The following is a 26,544-nucleotide window of genomic DNA, read 5'->3' on the forward strand; positions in this document are numbered from 1 at the left end:
CCCAGAAGAACAAGTTACTTACCTTTGGTAACACATTATCTGGTAGAGATACAGTCTAGACCCAGATTCTTTAAATTTGAATTCTACCCGGGGGTCAGACTGGATCCGGAAAATTTTGAGACGTACCTCTGCGCTCTGAGGGATGGCGTCGCACAGCTCCGGGACAACGTCAATTCCAGTTATGACATCAGTAGAGCCATATAAGCTCCCTCTGCCCTACAGACATCAGTTTTTTCTATGAAAATGTCCGCGCCAAACCACGGAGCCAGCATAGAAACTGGCTGTGGATACTGTGTGCCAAAAAAAACCAAAACGTTTTGAAACAACAACCAGAAAGCAACATAAAATGGTATGTTAATACCAGCCAAGGACTTTAAGAAAAAATCCCCATTAATCTACGTAGCACAGGCTACGTGAAACCGTGAAACCCTACAACCCATTGCATAACCATTTTTGCAAAGGAAAAACACTCCTCACACTATAGATCACTCCCCAACAGAATGAATGGTATGGTAATACCAAGATAAGACCTATAAAGCAACACCAAGTTTTCTATTGAGTCACACCATTACATGAGTCGGTGATCACCGGTGTTCACAACCAGTACTGAAAAGAGGGTATAACCCTTACCTCATAGATCGTTCGCAGAGAGGGGAGAATGGGCAGGGTGTAAAGGAATCTGAGGCTTGACTGTGTCTCTACCAGATAATATGTTACCAAAGGTAAGTAACTTGTTCATCTGATAGAGACATCTGGCTGCAGATTCCTTAACTTTGAATTAAATACTATAGCGATACCCACCCTGAGAAGGGTCTGAGAACTAATCCTATAAAAGGTATCAAAGAGAACCAGACGGTCGGAGCTAACAACCAACCAATTATAATTAGGAATAGAAGAAGAAGTCTTGCTCTTAATAAAATACCCTGGTAACGACCACAGACAATCTAATTAAGACCCTGCCCTATGAGATAGTAAGTTAGACAAGGACATCTATATATAAATATATACATATATCATATATACTACTTAAAAAAACTACAGCCATGAACTCTCAAGGACTGTAATGTACAGAGAATAATAGAGCTAAGCAAACAAATGGACGGAATGCTGAAATAAATCATACATTTACCCCCAGTCAAGAGATCTCAGTTAAACCCATAGTTCGGTATGCCCAGACGTGGGTCCCGTGCTCTCCATGCCACTGGAGTCAAGCTATCCTGGCTGATGAGGGCTGAGAGCCCAAAACCGGTCCTAGGATGCTTGTATCCAGTCCAGGGAGGACTTGTCCTGGCAGTTCGGGCTGGACTGTTCCCAGTGGGCGCAGGGTCAAGACTGATTTGCATATAGCTGGGTCCAAACTGCAATGGCATGGCGAGCAAAACAACGATGGATTTAGGCCCAGATCTTTGTAGTGGGGTGAATGTATGGCATTGTTCTGCATTCTGTCCATCAATTTTTCTTTTCGCATTTGTCACCCCGAGTGGGACGGGTATGCCCAGACATGGGTCCCGTGCTCTCCATGCCACTGGAGTCAAGCTATCCTGGCTGATGAGGGCTGAAAGCCCGAAACCGGTCCTAGGATTCTTGTTTCCAGTCGAGGGAGGACTTGGCCTGAGCTGGACTGTTCCCACTGGGCGCAGGGTCAAGGCTGATTTGCGTATGGCTGGGTCCAAACTGGAATGGCATGGTGAGCAAAAAAACGATGGATTTAGGTCCAGATCTCTGCACTGGGGTGAATGTATGACATTGTTCTGCATTCTGTCCATCAATTGTTCTTTTTGCAGAGAATAATAGATGCATGCCTCAAGGAGGCATGTAATAACTAACCTTCAGACAGAATAACGTATGGTAAAAACATTATAGGAAAATAAATAAAAAGAGCTTTCAATAAAGACTAAAAACCATGCAATGCATGACTGAAAACATTCAGATACCTGATCTCAGACAGCTTACGATACTGAGTTCACATGACCGTCATTTCCCAAAACTGAACATAGGAATTACTTAAAGCATCCGAAAAGGAGGAAATTACAAATGCATGTATTCTAAAGAATATAAACTCTGAGTTTGCCAGTGCAACGCTTCAACAAAATGAAGCACCCACAATGAACATGCACTCCATCTAAACCAACACCAATAAAAAATGGCATTGAAACAATAACATCTGCTGCTCACAAGAACACTATGTGGTACAACCAAAAGTGGACATGACAATGCCCTAACGGCTTACCCCTTGATAAAGAAAGAACTTACCCATACAATCCAAGCATAGGGACAAACTAAAAAGCACATAAACAGAAAATGAGGAATTACGACTCTATCACGGAAGCATCTAAACGACTTATTGGTTGACTCCCAAAAAGATTGGCATAATCAAATGGCATGTCAAGCAAAGCCAACTGGACAGTCTCCGAGAAACCTGAATTCCCGAACCAAGCATGATGCCGGTGTGCCACTGCAGATGCCATGGCAGGACCTACAGAATCTGTAGTGTCCATGCCACACCTTATTGCAAGCCTAGCTGCCTGTTGACCGTCTCTAATCAAGTTACCAACCTCAGAATGGAGGTTATCCAGAAGAGATGGCAACATAAGCTGCAAAGAAATCCATAAAGCATGGGAAAAATGCTCTAGCACACAAGACATTTTGGTGGATCTGGCACTAGCAAAGATGTGTTTACCACATGTATCGTGATTCCTAGAGTTCTTACCCACAGGAGTCTTACGTGTAGAATTTACATCCTGTGAAGACGTTGCAACCTGAGTCACCAGGCTTCGAGTGAAAAGATGTCTATGGAGGCAAACTGGGTCCCCAGGTGCAGGCAGGTATCTGCAAGCGATATCACGATCCACTGAGACCCCTCATTCAGGCTTGGCCCAACTTCCCTAATAAAATAACAAACAGGAGCTCACTATATGGAAGAACAGGCTCTTTCCCCGACTGTACCTGGAAAAGGACCCCAATCAAAGGGTCTGTAGACCTCTGCACCGTAGGCAATGACAAGTCTAAAACTGTAGCCACTCTCCTCAGCATATCTGTAAAGGAGGAACTCGCCTCCATAGCGAGACTAGGGGTAGAAAATAACCCCGAAACTGGCATAAATTCCAGCCCACTAGCTTCTCCAAGAGCAGACAATAAACTCTCCTCCACTTAATACACATTAATGTCAGAAATGGGCTGAAAAAGCCCTATCTCAGTCGACACAAGGTGGCTTTCAGAAGTCTTCTGAGAATGAACCAAGAACAGCACATTCTACTCGGTCTGCACGGTTGACTCTGCAACAGACGTCGTACAACCCTGACAAGACGATGCCTCACCGTTGATCTGAGGAGATACGGCTTCAACCAGTGGCCCAAAGTCAGTGTCAGAGCAGACTGATCAAAGATAGGCACCGTAGATGGAAATCCTGAATGACTAACAACCTGCGCCGACCCTTCAGCTCCAATGCCCCACTGTCACCGAGGGTGGACCCTCCAACAGAGCCCCACCCAACTCCTTGGGGCCTCGAAGTGCTCCAGAGGAAGATTGAGTCAGAAAGATGGGGTGCAAGGAATTATAATACTCCCTCATCTGGGCCAGCGACACCACGGCTCCCGGAAAAATGGAGAGACACGGTGCGGAGTCGAGAATGGACTTCTCAACCATCGAATATGAGGAACCGTGGCAGACGAAGTCTCCACGCAGTGGAGCTAGGGAATGCTTCGATTTCAACCGCCTCTTACCTTTAGATTTTCCTGGACAACAAAGTCCTCTGGACCGGCTCTGACTTCTAGACGGACCCTGCAAATGCTCTTCCTGAGACAATGAAGACCTAGGCAGGGAAGAATCCGAAAATCGAGACAAACGTACCGCCATCAATTTCAAACAGCGCTCCTTAAGTGCCTTCTGTTTCAACTTCTGTCAGGAGCCGCATTCCTCTGCGTTTTGGTGTTCATCCAAACAACACCAACAAACCATATGTGGGTCCATAACCGACAACAAGACCCACAGGGTTTAAAACTTGAAGACATGGGAAAAAAGGGCATACTGTTCCACCGACATATAAACTGTTGAAGTAGGACAAAATCAGCCCAAGGAACTGCTTCTTCGGATCTGCATTGCAGAGAGGAAAAGAAGAAACTGGTATCCACACACTGGGGGGCACTTATATGGCTCCACTGAAGTCATAACCGGAGTCAATGTCATCACAGAGCCATACAACGCATCCCCCGGTGCGCAGAAGTACTGCTTAAAAATTTCCAGATCCAGTCTGACGCCTGGAGAGAATTCAAAGTTAAGGCACCTGCAGCAAGAGGCCTCTATCAGATAACTCAGCATTCCAGACATAACCTGAGTATGATTTGTGAATCCCTGAAATGCAAAAAAAAACTAAAACCATGTGGGGCAAAACATTAAATAATGCATTTCATTATGAATTAGGACCACACACTTTTTCTGTAGTCGTTGATTTGCTCATACTTATTTATTACGCTTACGTTTTTAAAAAAGTACATTAAAAATAATACATGCTGAAAATGCTGCGTGATAACACTGGTCCAGACAGGGCTGCAACAACCTGTTTGGCCCCATCGTGGCTGCATTTGCCATGCAATGACATCAGACCAATCTGACTGCATCTGCTGTGAGTTGACATTAGGTTGATCAGGACTGCATCTGCTGGGCGATGAATATGAGGATGCTAGAAACTCTGTGAAGGGGACATTACGAACTGCTGAATACCCACTAGACCACCTGAAATAAGAAAGCTGAACGGAGGTGAGCAGTGTGCGCACTTGACCTGTGGGGGACACTAGAGACTGCAAGTGTGCCTTACTCATGCTTCTGCATGCACTACTGGGGGAATCAACAACTGGGAAATCATGCAAGGTGGGTTCAGTACAGTGGCGGCTTGGCAGGTGTAGCGCTACAAGGGTAAACATTACTAGGGTCAGTGACTTGTGCTTTCATTTGAAAAGTATAGTATTTAGAACTGCTCGGTGATTAAAAGTACTTTCTAATGTGAAAAATAATCATAGAGCTGGACATTGAAGTAAATGTGTCTGTTGGTTTATTGTTGAGTTATGAGCGTGTGTACCACACACTATCACCGTGAGAAATGTGCGATTGTTTACCCTCCCTACACTGGGAGTCAAGTGCAAAAGGGGATGTTAATAGGTCCCGTTCAAACATCCATAGTTGGATGGACCCTAACAAGGACCCCAGGACAACAGTGGCAAAGTACCTCAACCACCACGATTGTGGTCTAGTAGACCCTGTCATCCCGTTAGCCTCTGTTAGGGTCCCCCGAACGGGGTCTGACAGCTTTGGTATGTATGCTAATGTGTGTTTGTATGTGTGTTTGCGAATGTATGCTCATGTGAATGGATGCAAGTGCTTTTTTATGCATGTTTGTGGTGTAAGGATTTTGTGAAGGGATCATGGAGCCAGTGGTATGTTCTGAGGTATGATCAAGGGTTCACGGTAGCCTTATTGTACCAGTTCTTTACATCATTTACATGATATTCTACCTAACTCTAGCATAGTGGTGTCCGGTCAATTCTTGACATGCTTTGGACATTGTTGGCAACATTCTAGCTATCTTGTCACAATAAAGACTTGTCCTGAATTTACTATGGGCATTTCTTAAAATATTCTGATTATGTCAGGCATAATAGAGGTGCACACCTAAGAAAGTGTTGCAGTTTTTGACAAAGTTGTGGTTACCTCAGGCACAACAATGTCCCCTCCTTAACATAAAGTAGCACTCAACATATTAGTCGCTATCTGCTGCCTAATGGTCGCCCTGGAACAATGGCCAGCTCCTTGCTTATTCCTGACATTATTCTGGCTATTCCTGGAACAATGGTGAAGAAATACTTACCACAACATGGACATCCCAAGTATTTGATGATGATGATGTTAGATGGTATAAAAGCTAGTTTCTGTCAATGATTAAGATTTGAGAGGAAATAGTAAATCATACCACTTTAGTGTCCAACACCTTCCCTCAAAATGGATTAGACGTTAGTGGGATTAAGGAATTTGACAGCGTTTGTGTCCAATATTTTCCTCAAAATTGTTTATTTGGAGTGGGAATAGTAAATCTGACCCCTGTAATGGCCAGCACCTTCTTCAAAATGGTTTAGATTCGAATGTGAACAATAAATATGACCCCTTTAGTGTTCAACACCTTCCCCAAAATGGTTTGTAGTTTGTACTTATGTATTGTGTTATTCAGAATAATAACCTATATATATACATTTTCAAATATGTTTTTATTTCTGAGCATTTAGTTGTTTTATTTAATACATATTGTACATTTTTAGTTTAGATGTATAAATTCTTTCCAAATAAATTAAAGTAATTTTTCATGTTATAGTGGTGCAACATTTTTATATACGTTTTTTGTATGGAATCATATGTATTGTATTTTTAACGTACTTTTAAGACATATATGCATGTATTTAAACATTTGTACACAATGGGCCTTGTTACAATGCCGGTCGGACGAGCATCCAACAAGCATCGTAGCGGAAACGGGACTGCCTGACAAGGAGTCAGTAGTCCCGCTACCAATATTAGGATGTGACCGTCTTCAAGGTAGTCAAAAAGTGTTTTTTTCCTATTGTGGCATTAGGAAAAAAACACTTTTGAAACCTGAAAGCGTCGTGAAGCAGTTTCCACACTGTGCGATGTTTAAAGGGCACCACAGGTGCACCCCAGGGCCCATAGCAGAGGGCCACGGTGGACAGGGGCCCTGCTAGGTGCCCAAAAGGCCCTTTCCGCCAGCCTTTTTATGGTGGCAGAACCAATATGAAAAGGCTGTTTGAAAGGTGCATCATAATCCCCACAGCAGTGCCTTGCCAGGTACTGCCTCCATTGTGGGGATTACAATCCATCCGCCACTCCGACGAGCTCACTGAGCCTGTCGGACGCGAAGCGGATTCCACAGGCAGGCATTGGTCAGACTGCCTGTATCATAATACGGCGGTTGGACGAATGCCTCAGATGTTGGGCGGACCACCACGACGAGCTGTCAGAAGGCCTTCCGCCCGGTATCGTAATTAGCCCCAAAGAGTACATAATAATTATTTAATTCATGTAATTTTTCCATGTAGTATAATGCATTTTTACAGCTTCAAATGCATTTTAGTATATATCAATCAGTAATATTTTAATCATTATAGAACTATTTAATTTATAATTTACATATACATTTTTATTAGTTCGATATATTGTTTAACATTTTGTAAAAACTTGAACACATCTTTGCATGTGTTTTAAAAGTTAATTTAAAAAAATACATATTTCTATTAATTTGTACAGAAAATGTGTCTTTTTCGTTTTAATTTAGAGGCCATTTTATAAGAATACCTCTATTTTGTACTCTATTAGTGTCAATGTGAGGTGGTTTTTGTTGGTGTCGGTCAGGGTTCCTGTTGCTGTTCGACAGACACGGTAAGAGAATTTTAACGTTATATTTTAGGGTTTTTGGGGTAGGGGTGTGGTTTGCTGTAGTTCGTAGCGGCTATGGTGTTTTATTTGGTAAGTTTGCTTAGTGGTAGTTTGTGTTTCTTTGTTATGTGGTGTAGTGCAGTAAACCTCACTATACTTTGTTAGTAGTAGCATGGCATTGTAGATATAGTCATGTTTTGTGCCATGTTTATAGAGTTGTAATATTATGCTTGTATTATTTTTGGGATGTATATATTACGAGGGTGGGTGTGTAATGTCTTTTCTTTTTTAAATGTTAGGAAGTCAGAATGCAATATCTGGAGACATTTTTCATGTATTTTTTAAAAAAAGGAAATTAATTTGCTTTGATTTAAATCAACATTGTTTTTTAATTTCCTTCGATTTTTTTGATTTCCTGTAGTGGTTTTTACTTTGAATGTTTGGGGTTTTTATGATTTCTAATGGCTGAGGATCACTTCGGTGGATTTCATTTTTTTGGGGTACTCAATTTTTTTTGTTTTACTTTTTTGTGGATTGGAATTTTGGATGTGAAGGTGGATCAAGAACACTGGGTACATACCAGCATGTCCAATATTTATATTTATTTTTGGGTGGGAAATGTTTAAAAAATATATATATTTATATGTATTTTGGTTTTGCATCAATTGACAAACTTCATTTGATATGTAAATTGTTTCATTCCTGAGCTGCTTAGTATATTTTTTATATCGCAAATTTTTGGTCTTCCTTAGTGTATTTATAATTAAATAATAAAATTATTTTTATTGATCAGTCTTGATCAGTCTTAGTCTGAACTTAATATAATTTGTTTAGACTACGGACCCAATTTCGAGCTATCGGACAGCCATTGGACCGCCTCAACCATCAGTGATCTGTGATCCCTCTGCGGTAGCACAGTAGTCTGAGGCCACTACATGCTGTCTGTGCTGCTGCTTTACCGCCAAGCATATTATGAGTTTACTCACTGCCATAGTTTTCATGGCGGTGAGCCCACCATGAAAAGTGTGGTGGTGAGGAAATGAAGGGGGGCCTAGAGTGCCCCCACAGTCGGACCGCCATTGGACCGCCTCAACCATCAGTGATCCATCTGCTATGGCACAGTAGTCTGAGGCCGCAACATGCTGGCTGTTCTGCTGCTGCACCACCAAGCATATTATGAGTTTCCTCACTGCCATAGTTTTCATGGCGGTGAGCCAGCCATGAAAAGTGTGGTGGTGAGGAAATGATGGGGGGTCTACAGTGCCCCTTGGTACCTCAGGGCCATGGGATGCATGCAGGGGGCAGGTATACATGCATACACAGTTAATGCACGGCATGGACCTAACATTCCATGCCGTGCAGGAATGCGCTTTGGCGGTCCCACAACAATGCCTTGCTAATTCATATATGAGCCTTAGCACAGCATAGCACTGCAGTCCGACCACCAAAGCACCGCCCCAGTCCAGGAGAAAATTCCTAATCTGGCAGGCGGTCTACAAACAGCTTCGGCAATCTCGCAGTGGGGCACTGGTATGGCGGCCCACTGTGAGGCCGCCAAAGTTGTAATCAGGCCCTAATTCTTTAGCATTTAATTAAAATTGTTTATATTATAGTGGTGTCGGTTTTTATTGTATTTTAGTTGTGAGCATATTTTTAGGTATTTGGTTTAGAAGAGGGATTAAGCTATGGTTTTTATGTTGTCTGTCTCCTCCTTTGTTATTTACAAACAGTCTGATTTTGAATTGTAGCGTTTTTTTTACATTTCCCTGGGTTATTTAGTTATTTTAGGTTTCATTTGGTTTACTGACCGCTCTATCCTTAGTTGTTGGCAGCTTTATTCTTTTTAGAGTGCTTCTATGAATTTGTAAAGTGCTCTGGGTTGTTGCTAGTTTGGCTTGGAAGGCATTTTGCCATCCTTACAGTGTGTTGTTCGTGTAGTGCTATCACAGACATTGCACCATGGAAATTGGTATGTGGTTGGTGTTGGTGTCCAGATCAATGCAATCTGACAATCCAAGTGTCTTCGAAGTACCCCATTAGTGGACTTAGTTTTTGTTAATTTGTTTAGTAAAATCTTAATTCTATTAGCATGTTATAGTTGTTAGCTATGTATGATACAGGTATACATGCCAGGGAAATTAACATTTTTAATTTCAAAAGCAAACGAATATATGTCGTTACTACGCATTCCGTTGCAACGCATGCCTTTACCACGCATGCGTTACAACGGAATGATTTTTCTACGCATAACCTTTACCACGATTATTCCTTTACCACGCATAGTTTTACAACGATTTTTGTTGTAAATTTATGCATGGTAATGGCATACTCTCGGTAAAGGTAATAGCCCTCCCCTGTACCCTTACCTGACCCCCCAGCCCCCAATACTTATTATTATTACCATTATTACCCCTGCCCGTTACCCTTAATCCTTATATTTATTTTTTAAATTTATATTCCCCTTACCTCTTCATGTCGTCTCCTCGTTCTTCCTTGTTGACGTTTTACGTCTTAATGTTGAAGCGTCATTCCCTTACACCTAAAACGACATCGATTTCCTCCCCGACCTGACGTTACTTCTTGTTTTTTTTTATTTGGGCGGGGAGACCCCCCCCCCCCCCCCAGCCCCTTTTTTCTCACTTTTTTTTTTAAGGGGTGGGGGGGAGGAGACCCCCCTAAGCCCTCTTTTTTCTTTTTTTTGCCTTTTTCTCACTTCTTCGCCTACACTAAAAAAAGGACTGAATCGGATGAGGAAGAAGACGTTCCGTGAGGACGTTGCTTGCGTGGTAAAGACGGTCGTGGAAGCAATACGCGTTGTAAAGACGTTTACGTGGTAAGTGTACCGTTGTAAACGTAACGCGTAGAAATGCCTTCGTAGTAAAGGCTGTTTCCCAAGCAAACTGGCTGTTTGTTGTATATTCTACACTTAGTGCAGAGTTTTGCAGGTGTTTCCAAATGCTTTGGTTGAAATGGTAATAGCAGCCTTGTGTGAGTGTACCGCAATATAAAGTATTGTTTGTATCATTGCCAGTTCAAAGCCTATTATAACACTGTGTGAAGATTAGTTGTTAGTTATTTTGTTGATGTGGTTTGAAAGTTCATAGTAAGTTGCACTTTGGCAGCGGTGCATAAATAAGGGGTATGTTAGTGTTACGATATTCAACATGTATGGTGTATATCTTTATAAATGGTGGGGGGCACATTTTAAAGGTTAGTTTCACATTGACTTAGCCTTAGGAGGTTGTTCTCAGTTGCAGCATGATTATTTTTCTCTTCTTATTGTGATTGTCATATCGGAGGAAGGGTTCAATGTTATGTGCAGTGGTTAGTCGGATGAGAAACACTGTTACCACTTGCAGTAGAAAAGATGCTCGTGTACTCAACACCAGCTTATCAGGAAAGAGCGTGGTATAATGTGGTTGGACATAAAGAGCCTGAAGTTCGCTCAAAAGTTGAGCTAACTTAATGATGATGTATATCGTTTTGAAGGTCAGAAGATGTAATTAGCTACTGTGCATCAGCTCAAATGGCTGCAATGGGATGTGAATTCTCCTCTGGTGTTGGCATCTGCATTGATACAAAGGAAACCGGTACAGTGGGTGGTGCCGGAGCCAAAGTCAGCATCGGAGCCGGTGCTAAACCCAAAACGGGATGGAGAGGCACAGGAGGTGCCAATGATGGAGCGGCATCGCAAGTCTGACTACAAGCCTCTGCTTTGCATTCAGGCCTGAGGGCGCACCAGAGGTAAATGGTAAAATGTTCAAAATGCACAGCATGGACTCCCTAAAGGCCTCCACTTGCTGCGCCATCGCTAAAAGACCTGAAAATTTGGATGCAGCAGGACTAGGCTCAGGATCAGCTCTGATGGAGATTGGAAACGAGACCGTGTGGCATGTTGATGGCCTCTGGAGTTCAAGAATGGTGGGAAGAGGTTGATTCCCACTTCAATTTCTTATGTTTCTTCTTGGACTTATGCGTATACTTTGACTGCAACATCGATCTGCTACAGGAAAGACTTTGGGAGCGGGAACTGGACCTTCCTTTTGATATCAACCGGTCTATGCATGGAATCATCTGATGCTTGAGACAGACAGCTTTGCCTCGCAGTCTCATAAGGTCTTCTTTGGATTCCTCTGGGTGCAGTTGTCACATGCCCTGGAATCATGCTCTGAATACATTCACCATAGACATACTTTGTGAAGTTCTGTCACAGACGTCTGTTTGTGGCATTCCGTATAAGGCTTCAGCCTTGTTACAGAATGGAAACAAAGACCTGAGTTCAACATGTATGGTTGGTGCTTATATGGGCTCTATTCGTCACTTCCGGAGCAGACCAATGGCACTTACCAGCACGCAGAAGTACTGCTCTATACTTTCCAGATTCAGACTTATGCCTAGGAAATATTCTCAAGGCGAAGCATCTGCAGTTAGTAGTATCCGACAGAAAAATGGATATTTAAGCAGTTGTGTCCATGTGTTGTCTTGGTCTGGGCATTGGTGGTATCGGATGCTAGGAGGGACACATGATTTTATCTTACCTTGTAGGTTTCAGCCGCACATGGGTTCTGGCCCAAACGTCTTCCTGGCTTTAGCAAGTTCAAAGTTGCAATACCCTTATCTGTGTCTGCCTGCTGATGGGGTTAACAGGATTATGGGACACCCTGAGAAGTTGACTAAAGTAAGGAAAAGGGAGACAGTGATATGACTTCCTTCGCAGATGTATGATGGAGAGTGCAGTGGTCACTTGCATGCAGATAGGTGATGGGAAATAAAGTCACCTTGCCTGCCCTCTTCTTTAAAGTATGGGTTTGGTAGGAAACGAGTGTTGTCACTTCATGTGCAGATGGGCCATGTGAAAATAAGAATGCTTGGTAAAAAGGACTGAAAGTTTTTTTATTAAAAATTGAAATATGGAGTTCCAGGACACAAATATCAGTTTTATTTTCATGATAATTATAAGCTTCTGTTTGGGGGCATTGAGCTGTTTTATGGAATGTAAATAAAAAAAGTATTTCATGCTAAAAAGTCTATTTCTCCATTTTCTTATCACCATGCTTTTCTCTGTTATTTGATCTGTGTTTATGCTTGTACTTGCCACAGGTGCTATATTAGTTGTGAGTCCCATGTTGCCCCTTAGCACTCGCCAGCTTTACTTGTATGCAATCTAGTCTTTGTAACTAGGTTGATGGACTGGGCTGCAAGGACTAAGCAATCTCAGAAGCACAACGCAGCAGACAAGCACAACAGGCGTACTACACACCACCAGATGTATTGGCCAAGCCTGGTTTAATCCCAGATGAGCACGCATTCAAGTCTTATACCCCTGAAATATACTGTATCTCTTCCCTTCTACTGAGGCACTCCAAGAACATACCATCAGGCTTTGAGGGTAAAACATTTGTATCCCACAAACGATTCGCAAAATGTTTCTTCTTTCACCAATATGAAGCTAAAAGGAGATACCCACATCCAAGTGAAACCCTGTAAAATCAGGTCCACGGCACAGCACAGATTTTCATATTCATTCGCTTCGATATGGTCCTGAATTGCTTGCCCTCGAGAGAAACATGGCTATCTGACGACTGGGCTCCTCTTTTGAATGATCCGGGGCCTTCCAACCATAGCATCTACAGATAGAATAGAGTTAACAGGTATAGGGTTGGAGCTCACTGTTATTACTCATCAATCCTTTATGATTAAAATAGAGGCGGTACAGCAATATCTTGTGACAAAATGAGGGGAGGTTCAAGTGCTCCAGGAAGTCAAAATGCTGTCTGTGACACTTAAAACTGAGACCACAGACAACAATTGCGTTCTGATTTGTCATTGTCCTAGTGATGCACTCCATTGTAAAAGACAACTCAATCCTACTAGGTGATTTCAATTGCGCCAGCTGTTCTGTCTGTCACTCCTGAATATGGAACCTACTGGCTCTCCTGTACACTTGACAGATGCTATTTTATTATTATTAGATGCTATTTTCTGTACCAGTGACTCAGCTAAGGTGGGAATACAGTTTCATTTAATGGACTGATCACGACTGGCTTCGCTTTTAAAAAAAAGTCTCAGGGAAGTTACAGCAGCTGAAGATCTTACTCATCCTCCATCTCACAAATGGAAACACTTCAATCTTGAACTGGTGGTCTCTACATTCAAAACGACGGTCCTCCACAAGGCCTCAAGTATCAGCACTGACATGAAACCAGATGTGCTGCTTCCTTTATTCATTAGTTCTCTATTGATGGGTTTATATGTCACTCCAGCTCCCAAAGCAGAAAGCTCTCACAGGGTGTAAAACTAAAAGGGATACTTGGTTCTCTGCCAAGCTAAAAGGTTTCAATTTATAGCACACAGAGTAAAAAGGACATGGATAAGAACCTATGCTACCAATCTCAGATCTAATTTTACAACCTTCGCCTTGTCATGTAAGCATAGAATTAATTTTAAAAACTGCATACTTCACCAAATGCATTGTTGCAATGGAACTCTTCAATATAGTTTCTGAATTGAAATCATTCCAAGCAATCCAGATTAGGCTCAGAGTTTCCGACAACTCTGAAAAGATATTTTAGCTCCCTTTGAAGATACAATCGCCAGACTACAAGCTGCTTTTGCACTTAAAAACAACGCTATGCCAGAAGATCTTATTAGTAATCCTCCGTCCAGTACTATTGATCTTTACCTTTCAATTTTCCAGCCCATATCTGATGAGCTACATTAGTCTTCTAGCTGACGGCTACCCCAAGTATCCATTCCCAGGGTGATTCATAAATATGCTCCTCCTGATCTTCCAAAGAAGGATTCCTTAAATCCTGAAGGTTAAACAATTTCCGTTTCATCCCAGATTGCCCTTAAGCTATTGGATAAGCTGGCTTTTGTCAAAAAAAATTCTGAAGAAAACACCCTTTTTGAAACTTTAGGTAGATTCTCAAACAGGGTGTAGCACAAAGCTATTAGTTGTTGATGATCTCAGAAGGCTTGTAGATGACAGAGGTTTCGGGGTTCTAAATCGACCATGACATCCTACTAGAAACCATCGAAAACCTTTGCTTTTTTCTTGGCTTTTCCAGAATATCTTTAATGGGTAAAATCCTTTTTGTCTAGTAAAAATTATGTTGTGGCATTATCCCTCTTCACAACCAAAGACAGAATTTTGAGCTGTGGTGTTCTGCAGAGATCTATTCTTTTTCCTTTATTATTCTTTATATGCTCCTTTTAGCTCTACTCTAAACTGAGGTCCGCTTCTAAATGCATGTGGACGACACCCAGATCATCTATGAGCTCTCCCATAGTCCCATCACCAGATCGCTTCACCGGAGCCCATGCATGATGAAAAAATGCCTACAATTAACTGGTAGATGTCTACTAACTTCCTCAAATTAAATCTTGCCACGACAGAGATCCTTTTCACCTTGTCACCTCCTTGGGAACATGCTTTCTGGTTGCATACAGTTGGTTCCACCTGCTCCTGTAAAAGGTGATCACAATGTTGGTGCCCTTATTCCCTACAAATTGATCCTGGTTTCGCAGGTTGTAAGAGTAGCCAATAACTGCTTTGCCGAACTGCAGATCCTCAAAAACATTCACTCATAACGGGAGCCTACACATTCCTGCTGTGAATGCCCTCATTTAATCAAGATTAGTGTAAACCTGATTTATCTGGCTGCTGTGGAAAAACATTTTTGCCTTCCACAACCTATCCAAAATGCAGCAGCCCAGGTGGTAACCGCCTTCCAATCGCCTTATTCGTTCATAGCAAATTTCTAACCATCTTTTGCTGGCAATTCCTAAAACAAGAAGACTATAATGAGGTAGATCATTCCCGATAGTCACCACAAAGGTGTGGAACTCCATACCTTATAATATGATAGTTGATAGAAACTACTAAAAGCCAGGTTCTTTAATATCGAGTCCGTCTCTCATCTGCTACGTTTTTATCACTGGTCTCTATTTGTTATGCGATTTTGCATCGTCAAGAATCTCTGTGTATTTGTGCGGAAAACATACAAATAATGAAACATGTTTGCACAAACAGGAAATCTGATACCTCTGACAAATTGACTGCATTATATTTTGGGAATCCCGGCGGGATCTGAAAAATTAAGTTATTCATTGGATGGCACAAAAGGTACCCAAAGCGAACTTGATGTTTCAGGAAATTTTGAAGCTGGGAAGAGTTGGTTGGATAGGCAGTTCAAAACAAAACACCAGAAGGGGACTGCACAATTGTGAATTTAATAGATCCGTACCTGGTCGTGTTTCAAAACTTGTATTTTCAGGGTGCTCGCATTAGGAGTGACATAAAAGATGTTCCTTTGGGATATTTTTACAGACCTGACTCTTTACTTCATGTATATAAAAACATAAATCAATCAGTGGATCCAAGAGAATGCCAGCCCAGAGTCACCCTCTTTCAACCAGCAATCGCTTTGAACCCTTAGAAGGCATGGACAAAGTTGACTGGCTCGCATTATAATATAAAGCAGACTGTACTTTTTGAGGGAGGATTACCAGTTTACAGAGCACAACCGGTAAATAGTGTTCAGGAAGTTTTGGGTCATGATATACCCATCAACAATGGACTTGCGTTATCAGAAATATTTATCATCTCATGTAATATAGCTGGAGTGGCTAACAAACAAAATCTTGATGGCTGGGTAAAGTATGTGATTGAGGCTCAAATAATATGTATTCAAGAACCCTGGCTCACTAACTTTTGATGGGTTTAATCCTACTGCACTGCAGCCACCGTATTCAAAAGGGCAGGGCCAAAGGAAGCCATCCTATTTTGGTCTCCACCAGAATATCATTAAGAGAAACCAAAACATTTCTACTGTTGCCCTACTATCAATTTGTGTTATGAACTTCGGTTGGCAACTCTGATATTCTTCAAGGGCTTATGTGGCTTAAGTGTCGGAGAAAGAATTAGATCATTTCATCTGTCATTTCTCAAAGGATGTCCATATAATTTATGCCGGTGATTTTAACCTCACTAAATGTTCTTTTTCTTCCAAGCAAGCGTGTGGTTTTACTGACTTTAAGGGTAATGATACTGGAAATTTCAAACATTGCCCATATGGAACAGCCTTAAACAATTTGGGGGCTGATTACGATCTCGGTCGGAAAGCCTCCGATCTTAAGTCAGAGGTTTTCTGACAAAGATCGTTGGTTTCACTTCCAACCGCCTAACTACAATTTAGATGGTCGGAAGTGAAACTAGATGGTCATTCCAGCTGGATTCCGATGGGCTTCAGTCAGAGACCGACCCATAATCCACATAATCAGTGTTTTATGACGTCCAGATTACGATGCTCGGTTTCCGGAAGGCTCGCCGGGCTTTTCGACATGGATAACCTGTTGGAAGGCGAGTATGTGGTCCCCTAGAAGGGCCACCCTCTGTTTGTGGCCTCTGGTTGGGGGCTGTGGAGCCCCTATGTTGCCCCCACTTGTTGATCCCTGCACAGTGTGGTAGGCACCCTGAGGTGGCTGCCACGTGGTGCAGGGATGAACACAACTTCCCATTTCCCTATGGGAGCTTGTGCTACGTCTGGTTTACAGCCGTGGCACATTCTTCCATAGAGAAATTGGAGTGTTCGAATGCACCATGTGCGGTCGTATCGTAATTAGGCGGTCGGTATTGGTCGACCAGTGGTCTGTCGGACTCGCATCTGCGACGGTGTGCGTCTGCCCGACATTGTAATAAGCCACTTGATGTTTAAATATAATTTAAATATGGCAGACAGTTAGTATGCCAACAATGAAACTCAACCCCAACCCATATTTGTTGAGGATGTAATAACAAAATAGATGGCATTCTCATCTCAGTTGTGAAAGTATAAAACTATATAATTACCAGGTGGGAAAACTGTATTAGTGATCACAACCAAGTGATTTCAATAATTTGAATCCGGTTACAGCCAGTAACTGACAGGCAGAATACTAAACATTATACCCGTTTGGCAGAATGGTACTAAAATGAAAGGGACAAGTGTGAACCCTTCTAAATCTATAACAGACGTAGTAACTAAGAATATGGATCCTTTTCTAAAAGGCCTGGCTCTGGAGGATAATCACGAGAAGTCAATGGAAGTTAATATAGCTTTAATTCTACAAGCCAGTTTTTGACTAGAAAGACTAAGAGTAAAGGGACGGAGAAAAAAGGTTGGTTTAATCGGACTTGCACCCAGGCCCGCAATAATCTTATTACATTTTTATACTTGAATTCTAGGGACATATCTGCTATCCAGGTTGCCAAGTTTAGATATAAAAAGGCACTAAACAATCGGAAAAAGAGCTTCAAGATGAGAAATGGGCAAAATTAACACAGACAGCAGAGACCAAGGATAGTATACTTTTCTGGAAGACAATAAATGCTCCATTGTTCAACAATACAACAGGGCTCAACCTTGCATCTTCAACTAACAGCGGCAGGCTGGGTGGACCATTTTGCTTCAATTTTCTCTACACCTAAAGTACTAGGAATAGAGACTAGGACTCCCTTGGCATTCCTTCCAACAGCTGTGTTCTTTATGTTGGAAGAGGTTATGAGGGCACTGGACAAAACTCCAATGCGAAAGGCTCGGGGTGTAGACGAAGTTCCGATGGACACCTACAAGTCCCTCCCTTCCTTAACAGGCTCCCCTCCTAACTAAGGTCTTAAATTCTGCGGGGGCTGGATTTATCCCTCCATCCTGGTCAAATTACTAATAGTGCCTATTTTTAAGAAAGTTTCCAGGAATTAGCTGAAATGGTATTAAACCATATATTTGCTTGACTCCTCAGCCAAGTTATTGGGAAGGGTCATTTTTAGAAACACTTGGAAGTATGGGATGAAGAAAATAATATTTTAACAAATGCCCAATAAGGCTTTAGGAAAGGTTTGAGAATGGTTGAGCAGTGTTTAAATTTGAAACTTCTGAAAGGGAAATATACTAAGGCCAAATAAGTTAGTCCATATATGTGCTTTGTGGACCTCAGTTATGCATTTGATTTGGTTGTCCAATACAAATTATGAAAGTGTATGGATTCGCTTAGGGCCCCAATAGATTTAATTTTGCTAATTTCATTTTTGTATAGTAATCTAACATCAAAAGTATGATTTTGGCCACAGGGGGAATTAACACAACCATTCAAGATTGGGAGGGGGGGTTCGTCAGGAATGTGTCCTGGCGCCTTTTCGCTTTTCTTTATATATAAATGGTGTTGATGATAAATTACAATCTCTTGGTGCAGACTTCCCCAGAGTTGGCAAGCACACTATACCAATACTTCAGTGCACTGATGATGCAGTGTTACTGGCCTTAACTCCAAAAAGTCTGCAGAATCTGATGTACACCTTTAGACTACATGGAAGAAAAACACCTATGAATTAATGAAAGAAAAACATTTACCATGAGTTGTGGTAAAAGCAGGGGGATGTCTTGTCCATTATTCATAACGGGAAACACAATTTAAGGTAAAAAATTCTTTAGCTATTTAGGGGCACAGTTTTCTACTGATGGGGGTTGGAACCATTATAGAGAAATGAGTACTTATAATATGTCAAGAAACAATGAGGGTATCTTCAGATTTTCCTCCAATTTATGCACTAAGTTGATCAAAGAGATGTTGGCTCTATTGAATGCTAAAACAGTTTTTGGGGTTTGGAGGAACACTGCAAAAGCAAGAGACTACGTTTCTAAAAAGACACCTGGCAGTACCTCTCTCAATGCTGGAAACCATTATACATAGAGAATTTGGGAATCTGTTTTTTTATCGTAATATATTGGAATCAAAGCCACTTCCCTAATGGCATTCAGTCTGGGCAAAAACCGAGACACAATTCACCAAACAATCCTAAAAGATTGCTTAGAGCTGGACCAGGCCCATAAAAATCCTTGGATAATGCATATTAAAAATGCCATAAAGGGGTTTGATCAAACACACAGGGATCTCTGGTTACACCCTAAGAATATACTAGGATACTCCAAAAGGCATCTGAAGGATCACATAATTAGAGTATGTGCACAGAAAAGGAATCTGCTTGATCAAACCAAATCCATTGTAATGAGATCTATGCCACTTAACAAACACTTTGGGCTACAATTGTACATTATTTTAGTTCCTAATGCCTACCATAGATATCTTTTAACTTATTCCATTATCTCATAATGCATCATCTTGTCGCATTCGTGAAGAATGGATGTTGGGGCCCTGTAGATGTTCCTGTGATAACATGTCTGATCAATCAACTCAGAACTTTGTACTTTTTTTGTAGATGTTATACTGTGCATAGGAAGCAATATTTAAAACCATTGTTTGTAAAAGAAGTCCTGTATAACTACAATGAGGTATTTCAGCATTCACTAGATTTAAGGGATACTACAGTATGTCATCATGTAGTAACGTTTTTTTATCAATGTGCTACATATGAGGAAACCCACGTGAAAAATTAAGCTGATTAGCTCAATCTTATACACTTTCACATCATAGAGGAGATTGGGCATTATTGGGTTAAAGAGATCATCGGAAATTTAGTTTTAATTATGTTAACAAATATTTTATATACGTTCTTACTTTGCATATTTTGCTTCATACTTATTAGCAGATACGTATGGTTATTATATACTAAATTATATGAAATTTTATTTTTAGGTGGTGTAATGTGAGCCATAAATATATTAAAGTTTCATAGTATGATGTGATGCTTTTGTGGTCTATAATGGTATAAACCGAATAAAGTTTTATTTGATTTGACTGCATTATATAAATATATTTAAAGTTGGTATTTGAGGTGAGTAATTGATAATTCTTGTTTGGTTGAATCTGGTTTCTTGATACCAGAGGACACTTTATAGTACGGCTTGCATGGACGTTATCATCCATATTAAAAAAGCATTTAATGATATCAGTTTGACTCCTGTTTGATCATTTAATGCTGGTGTAACCGGTCTGCTGTATGATCCTGTGGGTTCTCTGTAACGGAGTAGTAGCACTATTGTACGAACCTACAAGATTAGCCAAGCTTTGCTGTCAAGGTCCCGTGAGTTCTTTAACTTAATTTTTTTCACTTTACCCCTTTCCAATTGTATTCTCTTACTTTACTGTATTCTTCCCAGGTCTTCCTTAATTTGTTCTCTCTTTGTTTGTTTATTTTTATTAACCAGTCAGTCAAAAAAACTTTATTTCGGCCACAAGGGCCATAAAAGCAGAATACAATACAACAATTTATATGTCGAAAGCAAGAGCAGATCACATTTTAACCACCAAAACAGAATAAAATAATCAAATTAAAATTTTCACATTATTAAAAATTGGTGGAAAGTTTCCTACGCTGAAACCATACAGCATTAAGAAAGAGTGAAACTGCGAACACAATTGGGGGATGGGTGTCGTATTTTAAAACTCGCAGGGCATTAACACAATCTCTAAAACCAAGGTTCCTACAAATCGATTTTACCCAACGTTTCCTATGGGTAAGGTACGCAGGACAAACAAAGAACACATGAATTTCATCCTCCAGTTTGTAGCCACATGCAGGGCATGAAATACTATTCTTAATGTCCCATCTAGAAGTGAAAGACCTGAGTGGTAAGGTACCCATTCTAAATTGAACATATAATTTCCTGGCTAGAGGAGGGAAAATCAAATCCAGGAATAACTCCCTCCCATAGTTCGGTTTAATCTGGAGAAACTGTTCGGTCAGCCTATTTTTATTAACACAATAACTGAATCCTTGTATGAATCTGGCTTTGTGAGTGTGTCAGACTGCGCACAATGTCGTATCTCTCTCACTGTCTCTCTCTGCCCCTTAAGCCCTTCCCTCTGAGGTTCTCCACTCTTTCGGGGACCTGTGTAGGATACTGAAAGAAGGATATATACCATAAAGTAGAGGAGTTGAACAACTAAAGGAATAAGCAGATGGTAGTATATTACTAGTGCAATTGCTAGAAGGTTGAAAAAACTGGCAGAATTTTTCAGATCCATTACGGGAAGAATTTCAACCTACAGAGATAAGAGGCATTTATTTGTTTGACCAAGAATTAACTAATTGAGAAAAGCGACATGAGCTAGACACAAATTACCCAGGACTCTAACTACAATGAAATGAAACAAGGCCAACGTCTTCACACTTCTGTCAGAGTGGTAAGCTTTTGTCATCAGGCTGTAAACTTGTCACAAAATGTGCTGCTAATTCCACAGCTTTAGGGGGAAACTTTAGTGTGCCACAGTAATTACTTTATCTTTCAGTCTGAGTGGTAAGCTGATACCTAGAAGTAGTTACTCCAGTCTTAAAGCAGTAATGGTGCAATTTATTGTTAATGCATAATTTACTGCATAAGCAGTGTAATAAAATATTGTTCTGATTTGGAGAGCACCCGACTGATTCATATAGTGCATTGTATGGTTGAAGAATTGAAAGCAAAACCAAAATCACTTAAATATATCCATGAGCTAGTCTGATCACAAGTGCATTCCCAGTTTACAGTACTTTCATAGGCGCAGATGAACTTACTTCATCATCTCTCTTCTTCTAGAACGCAAAGTTCTTAGTTTTACCAGGAGTCGTGGCTGCTTTCTTAGAGCTATCATCTGCTGGAAAACACCGCTATTTGCTGAAATGGAAAATATATGTTTTTCACACATCAATAGGGATTAGGTGATTAGATAATTGAAAGAAAATGTATTAGAAGCATGCAGTTGCATACAATCACACAGTGCTCAGCTCCCTAAGTACATGTTTGTATTCATTAAACCCTGTTCAACTTGCTTCTGGTTTTCTTGACTTCTAGATTTATAACAAGAAGACCATGTTATGTTTAAGGGCGGCTGTATAATTTTTATTCTGGGGTTCTATATAAAAGCCAGTGCTTGATTTGAATCCGAGGTTACCGGTGAGGGGCACCAGCACTTATTTTTGGGGATCAGTACTCATTTCTTCTCATCAGACATTTCCAGAGGGCAAGAGAGGGAAACCACACAAAACAGAAAGATAGAGGAAGAGAAAGAGAGAAAATTAATCATTAAGGGACAAAGCAGAAACCTGTAAGAGTGAGATAACAAGGTAGGGAGTGCCTGGCAGCGATTAAAGAGGCCAGAGGTGGTTTCAGGACTACACACCATTGGTTTTCGGCACACTGACATTTTATAGTGTCGCCCGCTGGTGTCTGAGCAGGACTTTAAGCACTGGCACTTATTATTTTACAAATAAAGCACTGATAAAAGCCTAATATTTTTGAGTTTAGAATAATTACAATTCATAATAACAATAAAAAGTGTAGTAAGAGCTGTAATAGCATGAGTCACAGGCCTGACGATCTACGCCTAGAGTACAATAAAAACAAATTATTTGACTGGAGTGTTTTGTTTAAAGATATTTATAAGACTAAGAAATTAGTTAAAATATGCACCTACCATTTTACGTAGGCTACAATTCTGTGAATTCCTTACCAATGGAGGAGAGGGCAATGCTATATGCATTTAGTGCATAACTGTGATAGTATCCTGGCTCTGAGGAGGTGTGTGCACTTAGCCTTGCCTAGGCTGGGAAACTATTTTGGGTCTTCAGCTTGTTGCAGAACTCAAGACGAGAGTAGGAGGCTCTGATGTGAAGCTGTAGGTCGTCCCATGCTTTAGGAGCAATGTAAAGGAAGACCTGTCCTCTAGATCTGGTTCTACGTATGCATGGATTTTGTGTGAATAGGAAGTGCTTGAGTGGTTTGTGGAAAGAGAGGTAATTGTTCAAGTAGATGGGGCCTAATTTGTGGCGTGCCTTGTACATGTGATGGAGGAATCTGAACTGAGAGCATTTGTGTATTGGGAGCCAGTAGAGCTCCTTGAGCTGCAGTGTGATGCGAGTTCAACGTGAGAGGTTAGGCAGGAGTCTTGCTGACGTGTTCTGGATAGTTTATAGTCCTTTGCTGAGTTCCTTGGTGATACCGACAGAGGTTGTTCTCGTGATCCAACTTGCTGGTGACTGGGGACTGAGCGTCATTCTTCCCTGTGATGCTTGGGATCTATTTGAAGATTTTTCTCAGCATCTTTAGGGTGTGGAAGTAGGAGGCAGTAACAGCATTGACTTGTGAGGACATGTTCAGGTTGCTGGCAATGATGATTCCAAGGTACCTGGCAAGAGTGCTGGGATTAGATAGGAGACTTAGACAGCCACCTTTTGGAGTCCCACAGTGAGGTGTTCTTGCCAATGGTAGGCAAGACAATCTATGCAAAAGAGTATGTCCCTTCTGAACTACAATCAGTAAATTCCAGTCGCACCTCCAATGGTCCATTTGCCCTCAATATTTGTCACATGGGGGCTAAAAATGAAAAAGGGTAAACTGAGAATGCAGGGATTATGGTAGTCCTAATAAACCACAAAGGTTAGGTGCCTACAAATAGAGACACATTGCCTCTTTTCTTTCATCATATTGTGTATGGTACAGCAGGTTCAGAGTCTTTCAATCAATTTCCAAAAGAATGCCTAAGTTATATTCAGGGAAAGGATTTTTCTATGTAAATTAGAATACAGCTAAATGCAATTTGAAGCTCTTACTTTAACTATTATTATGTGAACCTAGCTAGCGCTTTGATAGACTGTAGCACGAATTGGCATTAATACCAAATTAGTTGCTACTGGAGTTAAAATATTAAATTGGAAAGGTCAAAGGGATGACAGAGTCCAGTGAAGGCCAAGTTCCAGTGTCAAAGTAAGGGTAGAAGAAGAGGTGCAAGTGTAGAAAAGTAATTCCAGTGGGAAAAATGAACATTAAATGAGAACCGATAACATCTTTTCAACAAAAAATGTTGAGGGTGCATTTTTATTATCTTTCTGGTGCTGCTATTCGGAAGAATTAACAAGCATTTGTGAAGCAAAAAGGTCTTGCATTTGCGAGACTTAGAGCTATTGGCTTTGTACATGACAATGTCTTTTACCCATGCGTTTGGTTTGGAGTGGAGTGGATGTATGTGGTGTGGAGTGGAATTATGCGGGTTGGATTGGAATTATTAATTGTGGAATTGAGTGGTATGGAATTGGATGGACAGGAACACAGAGAGGGGAAGGTAGTTTGAGTATATGTCAAGGTTCCAGGACATTAGGGGCTCACTCTTCTTATGGACAACATGCACAGCAAACTTAATGGAATGAGTACATTTCTGAAGCCTGAAAGTCTCACTGATATGTGGTCAATGCTCGCTGCAATTGAAATGTGCATGACTTAAACTTTTTCCAGCTGGCAAAACCCTTACTTGAGTAAATCCCAGCCAATCATTTCTCACCTGGTTGTGTTGTCGATGTGCAGGACAATTACAATGTATGTGGTATGAGCAGACCTTTCCCTGGAAACTATCACCTACCCCATTTAAAGTGCAATTCTACTTTAAGCCATTATCCAGTCACGATTATTTTACACTAAAGTATTTAATTTACCTTATCTACCTCACGCACACACCGAACACAACTAATGATCAAGAAAAACCAAAAGTAATGTACTAACCTATTAACTACTAATCTTGGGTTCTGGAGTAGCGTCCTACTCGCCGAAAAAGCGCTTCAATGCCTCGATTGAGATTGCAAGTGGTAAATAAATACATTTACAATTACAATAGCTCCTCTATTCGTCCTGTGACTTTTTTTCTCAAAACCATATAGCATAACTGCTCACTCCTCTAGCCGTACTTTCTTTTGTCAAAAGGAGGCCTTCATTCTCAACCAGTTCTTCTCATTTCACTTCAAATCTCGAAGAGACACCGTGTTTGGATTATTAAGGGGAAATGTTTAGGTTTCAAAATGAACCTTTATAAACTATTTATTTATGAACAATTTGGAAAACTGTTACAGTAAATGTATGAAACTGTATATAACCCTGTAGATAGCCCTTTGCTTCTCACAGGATGTGTGACCATTTAAAATACATTTTCTTAGAAAACTTCAGGTTTAGAGTCGGAATTGCAGCATCCTATTCAAGATGGCTCCTGCAGTTACAAGAATTGGTTGTGCGTCCGCTACTTTCGAAGATCACTTTGAATCTCTTGTTAGATTCTCTTAAATGCCCGGTGTTAGACCTGTCAGCCCTTTGGGTGGTCCCTCCTCATCATTATTTATTTTGTCCCACTTTTGCCTCAAACCCTGTTTGAATTTTTCCTTTTTGGGAACCACCAGACTTTTTAGTGTTGCTGCAGATTCAGGGAGCCATTTTACCTACCCCTGAAACTTCTGTCTGAGGGCCTGGAGCACAAAATGGTGGCCACCTGTGACATCACCAGCATCCACTGGAACCTGCTAGCACCTTCCAGAACATTCCAGAACCCTGTGACAGTTGGAGGCGGTTTAGAATGTTGGGAAGCTAAGACAGAGAGTTGGCAGTTGGAGCTGGCAGTTGGCACCTGACTGGTGAAGAGTGAGCAGCAGAAACTTGAAGGAGGAAGGAGTGAAGCAGCAGGGGTGGAAACTTGTGCCTGGAGTGGGGTCCATAAACCCACCCTTGATACTAGTCCCTACTGACGGAGCCCAGCCTAGAGCCCTGTGTGGGAAGAAGTCAGAAAAACCATCCTGAGGACCTGGACAGCAGGAACAGGCCTTAGAAACAAGAGAACAGCAAGATCCTGACCTGGAAGCTGGTTTCCCTGAAGTCCGACGTCGAGTAGCCTAAGACCTGGAGCCCGAGGTGGAGAAGCGGCGCTGACTGAAAAAGCAGACGTCGTACCCGGAGCCGCCAGAGGTCGAGAGAGGGCGCCGTCAGAGGTCGTGAGGAATACCAGAGGTCGAGGAGGAAGTCACCCGAGGTCGAGTGAGCGGCGTCATCGGAGGAGTGAAGTCCGCCCTCCGGAGTCGTCGGAGACCGAGGTGAAAGGTAACGGAGGTCGGGAGTGAGGATCGCACTCCGGAGTCGCCGGAACCTGTGAGAATCGTGCCGGAGGTCGGGAGTGGAGGTCGCACTCCGGAGTCGCCGGAAACCTGTGAGGAGTACCGGAGGTCGGGAGTGAGGATCGCACTCCGGAGCCGCCGGAAGTCGACATCGAGGCAAGGCCGGCCGACGTCATCGAATCCGAGGTCGCCATCGGACCGGAGCCGCCCGAAGTCGACATCGAGTAAAGACTGCCCGACGCCATCGAATCGGAGGTCGAGATCGAACC

General features: G+C 41.6%; 1 protein-coding gene across 2 annotated transcripts in view; it reads right to left on the minus strand.

Annotated features, from left to right (window-relative positions):
* NPHP1 (nephrocystin 1) overlaps window positions 1–26,544 on the minus strand; it is a 708,547-nt gene that overhangs the window by 114,163 nt on the left and 567,840 nt on the right. For both annotated transcript variants that reach the window (XM_085612188.1, XM_085612187.1), the window contains exon 16: window positions 21,929–22,028. In XM_085612188.1, the coding sequence (XP_085468314.1) occupies window positions 21,929–22,028 (100 nt within the window). The remainder of the gene's footprint in view (window positions 1–21,928; window positions 22,029–26,544) is intronic.

The sequence above is a fragment of the Triturus cristatus genome, chromosome 6 (assembly GCF_964204655.1).
Source record: "Triturus cristatus chromosome 6, aTriCri1.1, whole genome shotgun sequence".
NCBI lineage: Eukaryota > Metazoa > Chordata > Amphibia > Caudata > Salamandridae > Triturus > Triturus cristatus.